This window comes from Pinus tabuliformis, chromosome 2_1 (genome assembly GCF_031772625.1).
Source record: "Pinus tabuliformis cultivar Carrire ecotype Pingquan chromosome 2_1, CPIR1, whole genome shotgun sequence".
In the NCBI taxonomy this organism is placed as follows: domain Eukaryota; kingdom Viridiplantae; phylum Streptophyta; class Pinopsida; order Pinales; family Pinaceae; genus Pinus; species Pinus tabuliformis.
In genome coordinates this window covers 849,106,920-849,128,599 of record NC_142299.1, presented here as the reverse complement: position 1 = coordinate 849,128,599, position 21,680 = coordinate 849,106,920, and the positions used below count along the sequence as shown (strand labels likewise).

The 21,680-nt window shown below is 39.9% G+C and overlaps 1 protein-coding gene across 3 annotated transcripts; it reads left to right on the top strand.

Annotated features, from left to right (window-relative positions):
- Nucleotides 1-11,993: 11,993 nt before the first annotated feature.
- On the top strand, nucleotides 11,994-19,812 carry LOC149203314 (uncharacterized). Of its 3 annotated transcripts, none has more exons than XM_089403389.1 (11): nucleotides 11,994-13,446; nucleotides 14,129-14,264; nucleotides 14,405-14,463; nucleotides 14,554-14,614; nucleotides 14,754-16,580; nucleotides 16,933-17,574; nucleotides 17,709-17,855; nucleotides 18,016-18,281; nucleotides 18,409-18,903; nucleotides 18,997-19,043; nucleotides 19,187-19,812. In XM_089403389.1, exons 1-9 carry the CDS (start codon nucleotides 12,371-12,373, stop codon nucleotides 18,530-18,532), a joined length of 4,338 nt encoding a protein of 1,445 aa, XP_089259515.1. In that variant the 5' UTR covers nucleotides 11,994-12,370; the 3' UTR covers nucleotides 18,533-18,903; nucleotides 18,997-19,043; nucleotides 19,187-19,812. The 3 variants fall into 3 exon arrangements, with proteins under 3 accessions (XP_089259515.1, XP_089259516.1, XP_089259517.1); XM_089403391.1 differs by having other exon boundaries at nucleotides 11,995-13,446; nucleotides 14,132-14,264; XM_089403390.1 differs by lacking the exons at nucleotides 18,997-19,043; nucleotides 19,187-19,812 and having other exon boundaries at nucleotides 18,409-18,905.
- The last annotated feature ends 1,868 nt before the right edge of the window (nucleotides 19,813-21,680 follow it).

Sequence of the window (21,680 nt, the reverse complement as noted above, 5' to 3'; positions counted from 1 at the left end):
AAAGAAATACTCATTAATTAATTATTTCATTTTAAATATTATTAACTATACACATTCAATACTATAATTGTCAAAACAAACAAATTGTGCTCAAGTTTTTACTAAGATGTTGTTATCTTGTCAAATAAGTAAATCAAGGTTATAATGTAAGTTTTGCACTACTACTTTTAAATATATCACATTAATATTTTTGCATAAATTCTGTGTTGATGCTTTATAAAAGATATTGTATCCATGCTTTATCATAAAATTTGCACCTGTGTTCTAATATAACCTAGAACGATTGACACTTTAATAGACTTGTGTTATAATTGGAGAAAGACAGTGCATAACCCGAAAACAATGGGAAACCCATATATATGACATCCCATGAAGAATAGATTATCGAATCACTTTAATTTTATTAACTAGCAATTGCCCCTAAAGGTGCAAAGATACACCGAAGGAAATTTACCTGTAATACCAAATCCACCAAAGTTAGCAGACAATTTCAGATAAATAACACATAGATATACCATGGAGTTTATGGGACTAGTGTCAGTGGATTTGCGGGTTTGATTCTACTTCTTGGCTACTTGCCCACTATTGGTTCTCTAGTTTTCATGTTTATTGTTCGTCCTACAAAGGAGATCACAGAAAAAAATGAGCAAAAGTGATTCTACCATATTCTCTACATATCTCTAGGATTAGCGAGGTTCCTGATCAGGATTTAAACAGGAACGCAACAAATTACAGAGATAACTATAAATACAGAGATGCAACGGAAATAATACTTCATTTTGTTAATGTAAAATACTGAAATATGCTTACAAACAACAATTGAAATAAAGCATCTAGGGCGATGGTAGCTTATCTCTGAGAAGAGATGTGGCGGCTACATGCCTCTGAACTGTGTTACAATGAGGCTCAAAGGCCTATTTATTGTTGAGAAACAATGGAAAACCCTAAACATCCAAAAACCTAACCCTAGAAGATGAAATGCCAAACTATGGGCCCTGTTTGGATAATTTGGTACATCAACTTCCCGGGGTCGTAACTTTGGCATATGATCTCTGTTTGACATGCACAATATCTCGTTAGAAATATCTATCCAAGAACTACAACTTTGGGAAGGGCCTCAAAATGGCTCTGGAAGTTCAGGACCCAAAAAAGGTTGTTTAGGGCCTCAAAACAGCTCTGCAAGTTCAGGACCCAAAAGCTGCTAAAAATAGTAAATTGTGCTACAATTAAGGAAATTGAAAAGTTGAAAGGAACAATGGTGGGGGTCCAAGTGGACTTGGCAGCTGGCCACCAATATCCACCTAGATCATTCCTCCCCCCTTAGAAAGCAATGGTCCCCATTGCTTTGAGTTCCTCCATGAGATGAGGAAACTTCTGTTAAACTTGGTCCTTGGTGAGCCACTTGCCCTGGTGAAGGAGTTGGCCTACTTTGACAACTCGATACAGTTGGATATTCCGTTGGCGAGTGTGCTTGATTTGTGTGTCCATGATCCGATCAGTTGCAGCTTGTTCCATGCAATCTGGATTTAACTCTGTGGGTGTGAGTTGTTCTGCAATGTCGGATGTGTCTAGTAATGGTGGAAAGTATGGCCGAAGGAAGTCCACATTGAACACTGCGTGCAAGCCAAGGAATTGGGGAATTTTGAGCTCAAATGCATTGTCTCCGACAACCTTGGTAATGGTGTAATGACCATATCGAAGTGGTCTGAGTTTCCGATAGGCTCCGGTAAGGCGTTCCTTTTGCAAATGCAACCAGACTTTGTCGCCCACCTGAAACTTGTGTGGCACCCGATGTTGATCATGTCGTTGCTTGTACTTGGCATTTGATTTCTCCATAATGTCATGGACCTGCTAGCAAATATGTTGGATGTGCTCAATGAAGCTGGTTGCCTTATCTGTTTCGGACTAGACATGAGCCGAATCTGTGTGAGTAGTTATAAATGGCATGGTCACATCAATGGGACATAGTGGCTGGAATCCCAAGCCCACCTGAAAAGGGTTGTGGCCAGTCGAGATATGAAGAGCCTGGTTGTAGCTGTGCTGAACATAGGAGAGGCTCTCGTCCCATGTGCGTGGATTCTTTGAGTTGTACATGCGCAGAATGTGTACGATCATCCTGTTGACAACCTCTGTTCGGCCATCAGTTTGAGGATGGAAGGTTGTGGACTTAGTGAGTTTGGTGTCCAACCTCGACCAGAGACTAGACCAAAATGAACTGAGGAACCTGCTATCCCGATCTGAGATGATAGATTGTGGGATCCCAAAGTGTACCCACACTCGTACAAATAAGAGTTTAACAGTGGCTTCTGGTGTGATATTCTTCTTGCTGGCCACCATAATGGCCATCTTCGAGAACCTGTCGACGACCACAAAAACACAGTCGTTTCCATGCTTAGTGGAAGGAAGGCCTGACATGTAATCCATGGGGATGGATTCCCAAGGTCGATTAGGGGTAGGCAGTGGGGTATAGAGGCCTTGCTTCTTGATGGTCGGTTTGGAAATGGCGCAAGAAATGCATGATCTGATGTACTTCCCGACATCCTGTCGAAGATTCGGCCAATAGAAATACTTCTGCAGTACTGCCACTGTTTTCTCTACCCCAAAATGCCCAGCAGCCCGACTGTAGTGTGCTTCCCAAATAATCTTGGCACGCTCGCTTGAAGGAACACAAAGGTGACCCAGGTGGCATAACAGGGCATCCTGGAGGTGAAAATCTGGAACATGTTGACCCTCCAAGAGTGTCTGGTATGTGTGGTCAAATTCTGGGTCGTTTTTGTAAAGAAGTGGCCAATCAGAAGTCTCGTGCCCACAAGAGTTGAGCACAGTGGTTAATGCCATGATCAGTGGTCGACTGAGGCATTCTGAAACATTATTGGTGTTGCCCTTCTTGTACTTGATATTTAAATGGAACTGTTGCAGGTATGTGGACCACTTCTGATGGCAATCATTCTGCAATTTCCCTTGGGTCTGTATGAACTGCAGGGCTCGATGGTCTGTGTGGATGACCGTTTCCTTCCCCAAAATGTAATGCTTCCATTGTCGGCAAGCCTGCACAATGGGATACATCTCTTTGTCATAAGTGGGATCTTCTAGACTGCGTCTGAAAGTGTCTCACTGTGATATGCCACTAGATGCTCGTGTTGAGTAAGGACTGCCCCAATAGCATAGTCAGAGGCATCTGTCTCGACCTCAAATGGTTGTTGCAAGTCTGGTAATGTGAGCACTGGTGCCGTGCAGAGGTGATCTTTCAACTCTGTGAATGCCTTCTGTTGAGATTCATACCAAAAGAATTTTGCTTTTGCTCCTCCCTTGGTGACTTGACTCAAGGGCCAAGTGATATGAGAAAATCCCAACACGAACCTGCGGTAGAAGTTGGCAAGACTTAGAAAGCTATGGAGCTCTGTCAGAGTGGTCGGAGATGGCCATTCCCGAATGACTTGGATCTTGGATGGATCCACATGCACCCCCTGTTCATCAATAATGTATCCCAGATACTGAACCTGGGTCATGCCAAAAGTGCATTTCTCCAAATTGGCACATAACTTGTGTTGCTGCAGCGTTTGGAGAACCTGTAGGATGTGGTGGAGGTGCTCTTCCCAACTCTGGTTGAAGATCAGGATGTCATCCAAGTATACCACTACAAATGAGTTGGTGAATGGCTGCAAGATGTCATCCATTAGCCTCATGAAGGTTGCAGGAGCATTCGTCTATCTGAAAGGCATAACCAACCATTCGAAAAGGCCCTCCTTCGCTTTGAAGGCAGTCTTCCACACATCGGAGGGTTTGATTGGTACCTGGTGATATCTTGACTTCAAATTGATCTTGCTGAAATATTTTGCCCCCTTCAGTTGGTCCAGGAGGTCATCGACCCGTGGGATTGGGTACCTATTACGAATAGTGATCTTGTTCAACGCTCGATAGTCAATACAGAGTCTCCAAGTCCCATCCTTCTTCTGTACCAACACAATCGGCCTCCCACATGGAGATGAACTCGGTCGGATGTGACTTTCTGCAACAGCTCCTGAATCTGCCTCTTGATTTCATCGTTCTCCAGAATAGAGCACCGATAGATTGGTCCATTGGGTAGCGGTGCACCTGGGGCCAGATCGATGGAGTGCTTGACCTAACAGTGCAGAGGAACCCTTGTGGGGGAGGTGAAGATGTCCTCGTACTCCTCCACGACCTTGTCCATATGTAGTTGTCGTGCAGAGGGGCCCTGTCTGGAGGTCATGGCCACTGTCTTCTTCTTTACTTGAGGGCATATCATCAGGAAAACAAATTTCCTGGTCTTGGAAATGAGCTTACTGCATTGTTTTGCAGTAACCAAAGAGATGACAGTAGATGGTGCTACCTCCAATATCCTGTACAACTTATTTCCCAAAGTAACAATAACAACACGAGGCCTTGATTCATACATAGCATGTCGCTTCCACAAGTATGGTTGTCATAATAATACATCACAAACTTCAAGGGGAGCAATGTCACACAATACCTCATCCGTGAAGGGCTTGATATTGTATGGAAGGCAACACTGCTGGCTCACACGAAGATCTTGTCATTGGTGAAGCCACCCGATGGTGTACGGTTGTGGATGTGCCGTCGTCGGTAAGCCCAGCCGCTTCAAGACCTTTGCCGAAATGAGGTTCTTTTGGCTCCCGCTGTCGACAATGAACTGTAGCGGGGAGCCCTTTACCCACATCTAGGAGCGGAAGAGACGCTCCTCCTCCTCTAGATCTTCGGGTTCCTCCTTCTATATCTTCGTGGTAGCAACGGTGGCGTTGGGCTCCGCATCGATAATCTGCTTCCCTTTGTCATTCCCATTGTTGAGTTCTGACTCAGAGTCGGAACATGCATCTGATTCTAAAACCCTTACCTCAGCCACCAGTGACTGCTTGGCCTGACACTCACTTGTGTTGTGAGTGGAGCTCTTATGGAACTCACACCACTTTCCCGTGTCCCTTTTCGGCTTCACGTAGTTGTTCTTTGCTTGCAGCTTTGGCGGGTTGTCTTGGGTCGCCCCGCCTTAGATTTGTCCTTTTTTTCTGCGGTTTCGGGGCACCTTTCCCTTGCTTTGGATTCGCAGATCCAAAGTCTCACTTCTTCTGTTTAAACTTTTGCTCGACCTTGACGACATATAGGTATGTCGTGCCGAGCGAGGGGATGTTCAGGAATTCTATTTCTTCCTGGATGTACTTGTGTAGGAAGCCGCGGTATTTGAGTACCAAATGCTGCTCTGAATCCTTGACACCCAACTTTGTGCGAAGGGTATGGAAAATATTGGTAAACTTTGGAACGTCTTGGTCCCTCCCCTGTCGCAGCGTGGTCCACTTTATGTATTGATCCTCGTAGCTTCCGACAGGGTAGTACTGCTCCTTGATGGCATCCCAGAATGAATCCCAAGTGGGTGCGGCTGAAAATAGTGAGCCTGTACTTTCATCCTTCTGCTCACAGTAGGTCTCCCACCAGTCCTTGACATGGGGGGCTGCTTTGAGAAGATCGAAAATAATTTTTTCCTGACTGGAAAAATTGTGAATAGAAAAATAACCCTCTAGCAGATTTAACCATTTATCGACGGCATCTGCATCTATCTGACCCTCGAATATGTGGATTTCAAAATTAACTTGTACCTTAAACGGTGTGGCATTTCCAGAGTAGCTGTTGGAAGCTGATGCGTCGCCCTTGGGTAACCACTGAAGGATCTGGGCAAAGCTGTCCATCATCGTGTTCCTTTGTCGCTCAAGGGATTCTTCGAGCAAGATTTTGATAGGATCTCCTTCCCTCTCATCTTTCTTTTCATCCGCCATGGGAGGGCATCAGGATTTGCGAGGCTGGTCTTGCAAAGGTTTGAACAGTTCAATCCCTAACTCCTTATATCCCGACCTCATTGGGGACATGCAAAGAAAAACAGAGAAAAAAAAAAGCAGACCGCTCTAATACCACTAATCCAGATTTAAACAGGAACGCAACAAATTACATAGATAACTATAAATACAGAGATGCAGTGGAAATAATACTTCATTTCATTAATGTAAAATACTAAAATATGATTACAAACAACAATTGAAATAAACCAGCTAGGGCGATGGTAGCTTATCTCTGAGAAGAGATGTGGCAGATACATGCCTCTGAACTGTGTTACAATGAGGTTCGAAGGCCTATTTATTGTTGAGAAACAATGGAAAACCCTAAACATCCAAAAACCTAACCCTAGAAGATGAAACACCACACTGTGGGCTCTGTTTGGGTAAATTGGTACATCAACTTCCTGAGGTCGTAACTTTGGCATATGATTTCCGTTTGACGCGCACAATATCTCGTTAGAAAGATCTATCTGAGAACTACAAAAAAACGTCATTTAGGGCCTTAAAACGGCTCCGGAAGTTCAACACTCGAAAAACTGCTAAAAATAGTAAATTGTGCTACAATTAAGGAAACTGAAAAGCTAAAAGGAACAATGGTGGGGGTCCAAGTGGACTTGGCAGGTGGCCACCAATATCCACCTGGATCAGTTCCTTATGGTTCTAATCACAGTTGAGAATGTGTCAAATAATTTCCCTATTGCAGGCTACAAAATCATAGTTGCAGTTATCGTGGTTTTTCTTTCGCTTCCTCTTGTGGTGATTGCTCAGACAGAGATGAAAAAATGAAGTAGCAACAGATTTCCACTAAGAGCTCAACCATAGAAATTGAAGTTGTAGATTGTGCCATGGTGATTGCTAAGGCAGAGATGGAAAAATGGAAGCATCAAGAGATTTCCATCAAGATCTCAACCACAGAAATTGAAGCTGTAAATCATGCCAAAATAATTATGCTTACAAAAGAAAATGAAGAGAAGAAGAATCCCCAACATTGCCTAGAGATCGAAGAAGGAAAATCGATTAGCAACACATAATATATTAGGCATAGCAATGAAGTGAGAGTTAGAGCTTCTATTCAATCTTGTATTGTAAAATTCTTCAAAAGCCCCAAAAGAGGAGACTACTTCACAATTCCTCTAGTAAGCATCAATATGATGATTTTGTTTTTAGCATGTACTTGCAGGATTGGATCAACTTTGACTACCATTGATAACATGGGACAGATTGGGAAAGCTCATAGATATAATCAGACAACTGTAAGCACCTTTGTTGCGCTTATTAGCATTTGGAATTTCCTAGGCCCTTGATTTTGACCATAGTTATGGTTATTTCTTCCATTGAGCATATTTTCATAGCCTTCGCTCTTTTGGGTTCACTATACGTAGCGTCCATTATAATTGGATCGTGTTTTGGAGCTCAATTTCCTGTAGTGTATGCTGTTTGTCCAAAATTTCAGAAAATTTAAAGGAGGTAGAGATTCTCGATCCATATGGAAGTAGAGAAATTGATTGGACGGTGGTAAGAAACTTATGGATATTGGCATCACATGCAGAGTTATCCAAAAAATCTTCTAATTTGTAATTAAAAATGCCATTCAAACACAACAACCACATTATTTGGGGCCGCTATGACGCTCTCTCTAGTGCATAAATGAGAAAACACGATGCACTTCATTGATATGAGAAACGACATTATCTAAGGCGCGTACTCCATGAGAGATGATTTCACTGTCTTCATGCCCAATCTACAACCTTCTCGTAGGAAACAAGGAGGAGTTTTAAGAACGAAGTGATAAGTTCCCTCATTGTTAAACCAGGGAACAATCCCTTTGCATCTTCGAAATCATGAACTGTAGTAGGAGCATTAATGGCTCCATTGGTGAACAACAACAAAATCGTGAATGATAACAGGGGCATTAATGGCTTTGTTGATGTGAAATTGTACGCAAAACTATTTCCATGTGTCAATTTTTCATTAGACAGGATGATGAAAATGGTGCTTCGAGATTAGATGGGTTGAACAGTGTTTGCCCAACCCAATCCAGCAAAGAGAATACCTTCGGTGTAAAAATATTTTTATTTACATATGTCAAAAAACATCATCACTTCAATGTAAAGTATCCCACAATGTAACACCCTCCTCCCACATTTACCCAAGCTAACAGGTCCACCAGGGTAAACATGTGACGAAAGGCCATTATGATATGATTTAGCTCCCAATGTATAGTTAAGGAAGTGGAATCGACAAAACAAAACCAATCTAACCCTACTCAGGAGTTACATACCCTTCAAGAGCCAACCAACACTACCAGGTAACCAACCCTTGAGACAACTTGACATTTAATTGATATGGACCCTTAGCCGCTCCCATGACAAGCCATCCATGCGATTGAGGCCTTCTAGTCGCTCCCACAACAAGGCATTCCAATGATTGTGGACTTTTTCAGCCAGTTATGAGCTAGCGACCCCAGATTCTATGCCACTTTTTTCAATACCAAGTCTTAGGCCACTGCCCAAAACTTCATGAAACTTTAAAAAATGATAAATAACAATGGAATAAGGCTACTAATGCAATCATTGGTACAAACACTTAATCTGACCCCTACTAGCCATGACATGCATTTCGTCAAACATGTCACAAATATGAAATCTATAGGTCATAACAATGGATCTGAGCATAGGGGTCTCATACTTATTTGAGATTCATAAGGAAGCATTGATGCCTTATCACAATAGCTGCATTATTATATATTAGGTAATATATTCATTGTTCATTTGTGTGCTAATCAAAACATGATGAGAGCCATGCATCAAAACGATCACAAAACATCCTCTTAACTAACATATATTCAACATAAATAACAAAGATATAACAACCATAAAAACCACATATGAACAAGTATATTTACCCATCAAATACAAGAGGAAAGAAGCTCTTATTAACATATGCAAAATGCAACCAAGTCTGGGACTTCCACGTACCACCCAACCATAGATTGGCTGAACCAAATCTTTCTTTCAGCCAACCACCCCCGTGCCATATTCCAAGCATGAATGTGGGATCTCATAGAACAAATCAAACAAACAAAACCAAGGCTTCTAGAGGCCAAGCCACCTTAACCCTCAACCAGTGATTCCATCTCACGGTCGGACATCACTAACCATCACTAGATTGGTCTCTACCCAAGTTGTCTAGGGCTCTAGAACATTTGTTCCAACCAAGGGTTCCAGGACTAGTAACTCAGCCCACAGCTGTTGCCGAGCTTCCAGAGCATTTGTCCAACCAGAGCTTCTAGGACTAGTAACTCAACCCACCAAGAGATTTTCCGAGTGTTTGTCCAACCAAGGCTTCCAGGACTAGTAACTCAACCCAAACTACTACAGGGCTTCTAGAGTGTTTTTTCAAACAAGGCTTCCAAGAACTAGTAACTCAACCCACAACCATAAGGAACATGAGAACCAACCAAAAAACAATAGGAAAGACGCCCACAACACCATGGTTATCCATGAAATGGAAAGACTAGGTAAATCCATCGTCAATCCAGACATTCCTCCATGCCAATGACAAATCATAACCAAGAAATCACATGCGTGTGCCATGCATGCCAAGACTAGCAAGGAAATCATACATGCAACTCGGTACTTGCTAGCAAAACCCGTTGTAACTACTGATCCCGATGTCCTCTTGCACTTTCCTGCTTTTCCTTTGCCTTCTTGCTCCAAATCCCAAGTATGCCACACTCCTCCAAGAGTGCTCAAAGAGAACTCTAAGTGTCCCAGAGTATGAGAGAGAGAGAGAGTAGAAAACGAGAGCTCCAAAATTGAAGTGATAAAAAGCTACAAATTGATCCTTAGAAGTCTTTTTATTAATGAGGCCTCTATTTTCTTCATTTTCCATTATTTTCCTTCATTTCCTCTTCACATGCAACCTGTGACCTTTCACCTCCCTTTTCTCCTAATTTCCATTATTGTCATAAATAAAATGTCAATTAATGCCACTTTGCCTTTCCAAAGCCTCAGTCATTGCCTTTGCGAATTTGCATAGCCGTTAACTAATTAATCTCCATCATTATGTTTTTACCCAACATTTAGCTTGGAATACGTGTCCCATGACCATGGTTATTATTTTTGTCTTTATTAACTTTATTACACAGATTTTTGATACCATCACTTATCAATGATGTAATTAAACCATATATTATTATTATTATTATCCAATTTTAAGGTCACAACCAAGCCAGACACCAAATTGGTGTATGAAGTCCCCTTGTTTGTGGGACAAGGGACCCACCTCTGTACAGCGATTTGACTGCTAAGTCTACGAAGGCATACATACTCTACCCCCTTCGGTTTTGAACTTGTGACCTCTTGGGAGGAAACACATGCTATTAACCATTAGGCCCATCCAAGTTGTTTAGGCAAATCAATAAAAGGAAACTCTACTTAATGACCTAAAACCCATGTGAAACATACACAAAAACCTTTGCCCACTAAGTTAAAAGCCCGGAAAATCCTTAAATAATAATAATAATAAAACCTTAGCTCACTATATCTAAAATCTAAACAAAAAAAATTCTATTTTTTTAATAATGTGTGGTTGTATGAAAAATTCCCCGTTGTAAAATGATATTCAATATTTTCATTTACTTGGTTATTATTGGTTTAAAAGTCTTACTAGCCTAGATCCATGTTAACCCCAGATCTATCTAGTGTTGAGAGGGAGCAAATCTCAAAAGATTTAATCCCTGTTGGCACTGGATAGATATAGAGTTAAGAATGATTTAAACTAGTTTAATTATTAATTTATTTTTATTTTTATATAATTTGACCAAATCAAAATGTTTTAATTAATAATTATAATTATTAATTTTATTTTTATATAATTTGACTTGGTCAAAATGTTTACTATACTGTGAATTAGAAAGCCCCTCTCCATACCATAAACCTTAACACAAAAACCTTTGCAAAGCAAGTATAAAACTTACACAAAGCTCTATTTTCCTTGTAATGTGTGCTGATATTAAATTTAATGGGCAATATTTTTCTTTACTTGGTACTTAATGTTGAGAAATATATCAACACCTTTAAAAAAAATTGTGATCTCACGACATATCAATATATGATTATTAGTGATAAACACTTTTATATCTAGAAATTCTATCAAGGGAGTTGTTTTTAGTGCGACTTTTTAGACTTTCTGGTACTAGAATTTGGCGGAAAAATTTGAGGTGAAATCTTGATTTAGACTTTCTGGTACTAGAATTTGGCGGAAAAATTTGAGGTGAAATCTTGATTTGTGTTATTTAAACTGGTTTTTTGAAGTGTATATATAGATTTACTAGAGCAGGGATTACCCATCAAGCTTGTAATTTCAATAAATTCTTGCAAAATTTTAGAAAAATTAGAAAAAAACTTCCAAAAAAATATCAAAAACAACTAACTCTACTAAATATCCATTAAACACATTACTATACACAGCACGCTATGACATTGACCTGGAATATGCATTCCCAAGGTAACACTAAAATTAACAATTTAATATTATTATCCACAAAGGAGCCATAATCTCATGGTAAACTTTTTATTTAATGGTCAAAATCGTTAGATGCCCCAAACCCTACCTAACCTCATAGGATGTTTTATGGAATTTAATGGAAATACATATATTGTTCCCTAAAAGTCACCAATGAAAAACCCATTAGAAAATAAATAAATCTATTGGTCACTCACAGAACAGATTTAAAAAAACATACTACTAAAAGAAAAAGGCAAAAGTACCCTAAATAAGGGTCCTCTTCAACCTAGAGTATGGGAGTGATGGGTCGGTTCCACGTGGCCGTTTCCACATGGATTATACGTGTCATAAAGAGAAGCGGTGCACTAACATTGCTAGTCTCACACAATTCACAAATGAAACCCAAAAATTTACCGCCGTTAGTACTTATATTCCACTTTACACACGTTGTGTATAACACCGTCAAAGCCACAGTTAGTCCACGTTCGTTAGTTAGTGGAGGGGAATTAAAAATCCGTCAATTCAATTCTTAACCCCCAGTTAAAATAGATCGGCTACATCATCCGTCGGATCACATCAACCTACGAACTATTTAAACACCCTGTAATTATTAAGCGAATGCTTTGAATTAGTTTTTTCTTTCGATTTGTTTTCTTGCTAGAGCGCTCTGTTGCCGCATCGAGTAAGCGTCTGCAGGAACAGCTCGGCCATTTAAATTTTTTCTTGTATGGGTTTGTCTTGGTTTCTTCGATCACAAACTCTACGCCTAAAAACCCCATTTAATTCGTTGTTTTTTCGGCCCTAAACGGAGGCATTCAGTGAAGGGGTTCGAATCCCGAAGCGAAACCCTCATTCTGCGTTTGTTTGATGATGCCCAGGTCCCGAAGCGCCTGCTTTTCTTTGATGATGCCCAGGTTCTGAAGCGCTGGTTTTCTCTTCTTTTTCTGAATCATTTGGCCTCTTGAAACCGCGACACCGGAAAAAAAGTGAAACCTAAAATGATCTCTTCTGTGCAAAAAGAAACCTCGAAAGAGACCCCGATGGAAGACATTGAAGAAGGGGAAATCGCAGACGATGCAGAGACCTCAGGCGAGGTTATAAGCGTTCATGACAATTTGCCGACTTCACAGACGAAAGCAGCAAGCTTGAACGATTCGGCTGGGTCCAGGTTTTGGAATGACGGTTCCAGGAGGGAGGAGAACTCCCACGCCCATCCCCACACCCCGAGATTTGTTAAGGAAGAAGGGCCGCCCCCTGGTAGCAATCAATGGAAAGGGGAGGGTTTGCGGTATTCCAATGGTAACTATTCTTCTACTCTCTATAATTTTCCATGGGCTAAAGCATTAGTGCAGAGTAAGCCTACATTTCCGTCAGAAACCAACAACAACGATAAAGGGAAGGGAGAACTTTTGAAAAATGGCAGTGGCGGAACTGGAGGGTTACCGAGATCGAGAAGGGATTCGGGATCTGAGAAATCCAATGATTCCAGAAATGGGAGGAATCTGAAATCAAAATTTGATGATTATAATGAATATGTTTTGGCTTCTGGATCTAGTTCCAGTGAAGGGAATGACAGGGTTGTTACTGCTAAAAAGGGAATTGCAGAGAATGGGCAAAAAAGGACTGTGGATAAGGTGGCAGTGATTAATATTAGTGATGATGACGATGACGACGACGATGATGATGACGACAATGATGAAAAAATTGAGAACAGGAGGATGGCTGATGATGATCGGGAAGAAGGAGAACTTGAAGAAGGTGAGATCGATGTAGGATCGGGGTCTGCAGTGGGATCTCAGGCATCGAGCTCGGAGGAGCGGTTTGAGAATTCAGGAGAGTTTCTTCATGGTGGAGGAAGAATAGATAGCAGCAGGGCATCGTCTGATAGGCATAATAGATATAGAGATAAGTTGCCTGCAAAAAGTTCGGACAGATCATGGGTAAAAGATCAAGGGAGACAAAACAGCTATCATCAAGATGATGGAAAACAGAGATTGAAAGATCAAGAGAGGGAAAGAAGATTAAATGAAATTGCTGAAATGGTCAAGAATGTGACTGTCAAGGATGCGCAGAAGTAAGTTTTAGGCTAAACATGACTGCTGTGTGTCTATAAATATAGTATTCAATACTCTTTTGTTTTGGGATCTGCATTGCTGTAACGTTACAGCCTTACACGGTAGCAGACATACCCCAAATTATTCACTAGCAGAAACCCATGTAACTGTGGGTCCGATATGCACCTTGAGCTTACTCTGTGTCTCATATGCACCTTCAGGTTGTATATTTTGAGTTATATTATTTGATATATAGGCCATTTATGCCAACTTCTGAAATCAACTTAATTATCCTCAAGCTTCACAACTCAAGGTTCACAAGTATGCTGGTTTAGATCGGTTTGTGCTAGGGTCTGTATTCAATACATTTTGCATCAATTACATAAAAACACAGAGGAACAGTTTTTTGAATCACCTCCCACCCGCACCTGGACGTAGAATGCATCTTGCGTCTCTTATTGCAATAATAGTAGGTGTACAAGAGTTCTGTGCTTGGGTTGCACTATTTTAGCGTGGTGCATTCTATTAACTATAATGTTGCTTTGTTCTGTTTATTATTGGTAAATGCAAATGAATACGAAATTGGTCTGATGTCTTTGCATTTTAACGCTTTGAAGCCTATTCTGGCTTCTTCAAACGCTTAGATGAAGTTAGCTGTGTAACTTGGCAGAGGATTGTGGGCTAATAGTTTTCTGTTTGTAGCAGATCATTTGTTAGCGTTTGCCATCAACTGCAGAAAGCTTTGGAATGTCTCAATGAAAATACCCCCCTTGCTCAGGCTAGCGGTGCAGGTGGCCTTGTTAAACAGATTTTTGCGGGTATTCGGGCTGCATATGCTGTAAGGATTTTGACTATCCCTTGTTGACATTAATGTTTTTTTTCTTCTTTGTGTTCTTCAAAAGTTGCTTTGAAAGGTAAAATAGACATATAACATACCACCTTAATATATTTAACAAAAGGCTGAGCATGAATCTGCAGGTTCGAAATACGTGGAGCGGTAATCAGCAGAATCAAGACAAGAGTAGTGCATTTCCAAGGTTATTCATCCCTTACTAAAATTTGAAATAGATATGCGCTAATTTCTAGATGCAATTTTGTTTGTTACTGATATTATTTTGTTTTGTTAGGTTGTTGCAATTTGTGAACAATGAAGCTCGTAAGCTTTTTACATCTAAACAACTCAAAGAGGTGAGCTACTTGCAATCAAGCAAATTTCTCTTTACTAAATGAGTTTTTAAGATAAAATGTCCTAAGGATCGGGATATTTAGTTGTAAGATCATTTGTTGGTAAAATCATTTGTTGATGTTTTGCTTTTTCACTTTACAGTTGGAGAACATGTTGCTGTTCGTCCCATCTAGCATCCGCAGCACAAAATCTGATAGCGCTGAGGAGAAGGAAGAGCGTTATCTGTATGCAATGCAATCCAGTCAGGAAAATGCCCTCAAACCAGAAGAAAGGGAAAGAGTCTCTCCTAACATTGAAACAACAGAGGCTATTTTAACTAAATCAATTGTAACACTTAATAATTTTAATGAAATAACAAGAGAATCCAGAACTCGCAAACCTAATGAATATACGCCTGCACCAACATTAACAGAAACTGATAGTCGGTCCTCCAGCTGCAACAGTTTATCTGTCTGTGAACCAGAATCTTCCAATAACTCTTGTTACAAGCCCTTGGAAGGCTTTGAAGAAGCAGATGATTCAAACCTTCCCACCCGCCCTTGCGAAAGTTCAGCAGCAAATTTGAATCGACAAGATTCAAAATATAATTCGCGGGGTTGTCAACACAATCCTAAACTGTCTGATGCATCGGGTAGAAGCATTCGCAATGAAAATGCATTCTGGCAAATAGATGCTGTGAATGCAGTTACATACTATCAAGAAAAGTTTGGAGGAAGTCAACATTCTACCAGGCTCCCTAGCCCAACTCCTTCAGAGGATGGCGAGGAAGGAGAGGCAAGCAATCAAGGTGTGGAGGTATCAACGTCTAGTGGCAATAAAGAGACACAGCAGAGTATAGAGGAGAGAGAAATGAGGGTAATGGATATTAGTGAAGATGTTTCTGTTCCATCAACTGTAGATAGCATTCCACAATTGAACTCAGACATGGAATCCCAAGTTGTGGGGTCAAGGATTCAAACTGGTTCTTCAGAAGAGTTGGAAGTGCCAGTTTTCCAGTCTATTAAGGGTGCAGTTGAAACGGGGAAGTTAATAAATTCAGTGACTGGGTCTTCCCGAAAACTCCAACCAAAGAACAGAGATCCTAGGCGGAGGGTTGCTGAATCTGAGTTCTATACCATGGACCTGAATAGGCGTCCTTGCCCTGCTGATTCTAATGTTATCACAAGGGAACAGGTTGTAGGAAGATTTCTCGATAGGAAGCACAAGTCAGATGATGATCTTATGCAAGATTCTCATCATTCTAAACGACTTAGGAATCAGACTGATCACCATCTTTTTTCTAGTTGTTTTCCAGTTGTTACATCTGGATGTGGTGGTTGGCTTGAAGAGAATACGGTTATTCCAGCACCTACTGACTGGAATCAGACATCGGAAATGGAAATAGACAGCACAGGAGCCCTGTCAAGGTCCAATGATTTGAGAAGTGATAGTAATATTATCTTTGCCACAGATACACAAAATGCCGCTATTGAAAACAGAAACAAAAGACAGAAAACTGAATCAGTCTATCAGGCAAGTACTTCAGTGGACCCTGTTTCTGAAGCCAATCAAATTCAACCAAATAGTACAGATATTAATTTGAATCCAAGGATTCCATCTGTAGGTGAGGAAGCGATAGGAGAAAGAAAAGAGACCCAGATAAGTGAGATAGGTCCGCAGACAAATAGTTCAGTCACTCTGAACTCAAATATAATACCTTCTGTATTGAAAGATATAGCGGTAAACCCAACTATGCTGATGCACCTGATTAAGCAAGAACAACAGAGGTTGTCAGCACAGGCTGCACATAAGCCTGATCAATGTCAGCAGACAAATCCTCCGTCAGGCCCTAGTAGAGCATTTGTTACCACATCTGGGAAAGTAATAACAGCTGACCCAAGCACACTAAAGAATTCTAATGTACAGCATAAAACGGCATTACAAGCACTAGCATCTGCTTCCAATCCTGCCACTCAAGGAACTTCCATGGTAAGACATGCTGCTGATTCAGCAGAGTTTGAGTTGTATCCTGCGGGTAATGACTGTCTGAGAGATGTAACAGTTGAAAATATATTTTTCTTTCATTTTGTTTTCATTTCATTCCCTATATGTGGGTTGAAGCAAGTGTCCTAAGGAATCTGGCTTTGGTGATATGTCTTGGATTAACTGGTGGTCTTTGAAAACATGACTTTGGATCATTGTTTCTCTGTGTTGGAAGAGACACATGTGTCTTCAATTCTAAGCATTTCAAATGTAACTTGTTGCTCCAATTAACTGTTTCTTCTATTGTTTTCCAATATTCCTTTGGATGAATTATTCATGTTATCTGTTGGTTGGGCAGGCTGGAGACTCTGGGAAGCCTCGAATGAAACCTCGTGATCCCCGCCGTATTCTTCACATGAATTCGGGTAATGATAATGTGAACTTGAGTGGGACAGATAAACAATTTGTCCCAATGAGCAGACAGATACGTATGGCTTCGGGACCAACAGCTACAGAGTCGGGTCCAAATTTGCAACAGGCTCCTTGTTTGCCTAATATTGAACAGAATTTCACAGAAAAGCTTGCAAAAATTGCTGAAATGCTAAAAAATTCTGACATGAAAACATTACGAGTTCTATCATCACAGATGTCTGTTGGCCAATCGATTAGAGAAACTGACCCCATTGACTTGGAGCAGGAATTCACTGAATCTTCTAAATCTCCAGAAGAAGATATTAAACAAGACATAGCACTTCCAAAGGATTCTGGCATGGTTATGCCCCTCTCACAGAGTTTGCCAAATGAAAATAGCACAATCACACAAAATCATATGAATCCTTGGGGTGATGTGGATCATCTCTTGGAAGGGCTAAGTGAAGAACAACGAGTTGCAATTCAACAGGAACGAGCACGGAGAATTGACGAACAAAATAAGATGTTTAGCGCCAAGAAACTTTGCCTTGTTTTGGACCTTGATAACACACTTCTAAATTCAGCTAAGGTGTCCTAAAATATAAACCGTCTTGTTCTACTTCTAGTGATTCCTAGGCAAAGAGGGATGTGAAGTAAATGAAATGATTCATGATAATATGATTATATAAATGTCGCTAATTCATGATGTTGTTTGTCCAACAGTTTACTGAAATAGATCATGTGCACGAGGAAATGCTAAGGAAGAAGGAGGAGCAAGACCGAGAGAAACCTCAGCGTCAGCTTTTTCGCTTTCCTCATATGGGAATGTGGACTAAATTGCGGCCTGGCATCTGGAATTTTTTGGATAGGGTTAGTATAATTTGGATTGAAATATTATTATCTTTGCAAACTGTTGTTTCTTACAGGAAATATTTGATTTACAATGTGGAATTGGCAACTTCCTTGTATGCCAATAGATGGATCTGTTCTTGCTTTCATCTAATTCATTCTGTGGTGGTTTATTTTGCAGGCAAGCAAGTTGTACGAACTACATGTTTATACAATGGGCAACAGAGTTTATGCCACAGAGATGGCCAAAGTACTTGATCCCACAGGAACTTTATTTGCAGGACGTGTTATTTCAAAGGGTGATGAGGCCGATCTGGATGGAGATGATAGGCTACCTAAAAGTAAAGATCTAGACGGTGTTTTGGGAATGGAATCTGCAGTAGTAATTATAGATGATTCTGCAAGGGTTTGGCCTCATCATAGACATAATTTAATTTTGGTGGAAAGGTAAGTTCATTTCAATTCTTTTCCAGTGTCCAATCAAGACCTTATAACTGTTAATTTTTGTCTTTCAAAAGTGGTAGTTAAAGATAAATGTTACTGGTTCTAAGAACTGAGAGACCACCATGTACAGATACATGTATTTTCCCTGTAGTAGGCGCCAATTTGGATTGCCGGGGCTGTCACTGTTAGAAGCAGACGTTGATGAGAGGCCAGAAGATGGAACACTGGCATCTTCTTTAGCGGTGAGATGCTAAAATTAATCTATAACAAACATTGTTTTTGTGACATCTCAAAATTTAGAGATATTTCCTGAGTTGTCATTGTATGGTTGCTTTTCTAACACATATACCCTTCAATTCAAACATAGGTGATTGAGAAAATTGACCATAATTTTTTCTCAAACAAACAGTTGCATGAAGTGGATGTCTGGGAATTTCTTGCAGTTGAACAACAAAAGATATTAAAAAATTGTAAAGTGGTTTTCAATAGGGTTTTTCCAGTTGGAGAAGTGTAGCCACATCTTCACCCTTTGTGGCATATGGCTGAACAATTTGGTGCAGTATGCACAACACAAATTGATGACGAAGTGACTCATGTTGTAGCCCTTGCCCCTGGGACTGACAAGGTATGCATTTTACCTTTTGTCAAAAGAATAGTAGCATTAGAAATGAACAATAATTTAACAGGTAATGTTGGTCTCTGAATATACATGCTGCAGGTGAATTGGGCTTTGGCAACAGGTCGATATGTTGTTTATCCAGGGTGGTAAGAATTTGTTATAGTTTTCATGAATGTTATTCTTCCAGTAAAGTTCTTTGGTCAAGTTCCTCGACTTTCAGATCAAACTAGTGGTATTATTTTATCCTTGTGAATACCGTACGTTTAATATAATTTCATTTGACTAACAGGCTTGAAGCTTCAGCACTACTATACCGTCGAGCAAATGAGAGGGATTTTTCTATAACTATGAATCATTTTCCATGCCCCCCACATTAATCTAATGAGATTTACTATGCCCAACATGTTCTGGTGGTAATATTGACACTACCGGCAGTGTAAGCAGACATAGTAAAACTCTTTTTAAGATGTAGTAGAATTAACAATCAGAGGGGTTAGTACCTACTGCCAAGACATAAGATGTGCTTGAAAAGGTTGGGAGATAATGCAGAAGTCACATCTTGTTATTGGGCCTTTCTGAGTAAAATAGCTTTTTTTCATTTTTTCTTCTTTGTTGGTTCATTCACTGAAGCATCATGGCAACTCGGAGACCCAAGTAACCTTAGGCGAGAAGGAATGCCTGAATTCCACAGCTGTGAAGGAAGATGAGGATTATGTGCTTTTCAACCACAGAAGTGATTGAAAAGAATTTCGGTGGTTAGGAGTTTTAAGACTGGGACTTGTGACTAACCCACCATTGGTGACTCGCGAGATATTTGTAAGATATTGTCTCTGGACGAGTTTTCTCGATAGTGTAAATATGTGAAGAGCAGAAGGCATGAAGGGGTTACTAATACCAATTTCTGTTGTATCCATACATCAAGTCATTTTCTCAGGGAGCAAGTTGCTTGCTTAAAGGGTTTAAGTTTTGTCATGCAGCTAAAAAGGTGGCATAGAAAGTAAAAATGAAACTCTTTCAGTCATTTCACAATTACTGTTGAAAATAAACAAGAATTGGTGTTTTCAAATTCTATACATTTCATAACTGGCCTCTGATGAAAGGAAGTAGACGGGATGGCAATTACTAGGGCCATAGTAGTTCTGCACAATACTAGTAACTATAAGCACTTGATTGAGTCCCCCCAAAAGGCAAGCAACTATAAGCACTGTTATCAGTTCAATCTCATTGAGCAGTTTGTGATACCTTTTGAAGAGGTGGCAATCAATTAACTCATAGCCAAGTTTTACTTGAGTTTCCCTGATGATGAAAGCAACCCTTATTAGTCTAGTCATTATTAGATCAATAAATAGTGGAGCAGGAGTATCTTTTAAATCTCTAGTAAATTGCACAATACTAAATTTATTAGCAAAATTTGTTTGGATCGTTAGCCGCATGGGAGAAATTCCAAAGATATTTACCTTGGCAATCGTGTTTGACTTAAAAAGAGCATTAATATGTGAATTTTTTATAATATTTGAAATTAATAACACATACCAAGTGAATTGAAGAAATCCCAATTCAAATAACGGAGCACTCGTATTCATTCTCATGTGGTTAAATAAATAGAATTCGGTCTGTTATGTAACGTTAGACATCCAAAACATAGGGCTAACAGAGACACGGGTCAGGTAAACTATCCTTTTTACATTGTTGGTGCGATCAGTGATTTGTCTTCCGTTACTGGTACTAAATGTTGACGATAAAGTAATTTGACGGGTTTTGAAAGGACAAACTGCAAGATGTCGACATCAGCCGGCCTCGTGAACACGACATAATCAAATGATCTTGTATAGTCGTTTCAAATAGCTTTGCCTACCGGTATAACTTATTGTGAACATAGACGATTTGTTAAAATTTTGGCCAGACAAAAAGAAACGTAACCTCAGTTTTACAAAATGAGAGGCATGAAACTCCTAAGAAATGAATTAAATTATAAATTTAAGTGTCATAAGAGATCAAGCAAACCTTCAGATTTTGTTCTTGAAAATGAGTGTGGGGTGAAGAAAACTTGCATCAGGATCTTCTCACAAGTTTGAAAGCAATTTTAAAAGGTGTAGTTTGCATAAATGAATTCTAACCATCTGCACACTTCGCTGCTAGTTGGCTGACAAGATGTGGGTCAATTCTCCTTGATTCCCTCAGGGTTAGGCTATGCTAGTTGGCTGACAAGATGTAATCCTTTCATGTTGATTTGGCCAGTCTTTTCCATGAAAAAGAAAAAGAAGAAAAAGTGATGCTCATTAATAACAATTAAGACAACCTGCTTGAGAATATAGCCCCATGACCTCATGTTTGTAATTCACAAAACTTGCTCTAGCTAACCCATGGGCTACTTATTTAGGGGAGAGTTATCATCTACTTAAAGAGGTTGTAGTAAGAGATGGATCTATATATTGGGTAGTGTAGGTTATTCTAAACTAGTTGGATTCCATATTAAACCTAGATATATTAAATGTTGAGATATTTGCACCTTAAGATCTTTTACCCTTGTTACTGCTCAATATTTATACCCCCATGTCCATAAAATGTTAATTGCAAATAATCATGATACAAACTATGCAAACTATTGGACAAGAATGTTTGAATAGGATAAAAAAAATTACATTAATACTCCATCAATCTTATTCTCAACTTCATCGTTTTATATTTGTTTGGTGAAGGTTTCTGCCACTTGATCATTCATATTGCGATTTGCTAGTTCTATCATTCCAAATACATGTTTATTGTAGGATGTATTTTGTTCG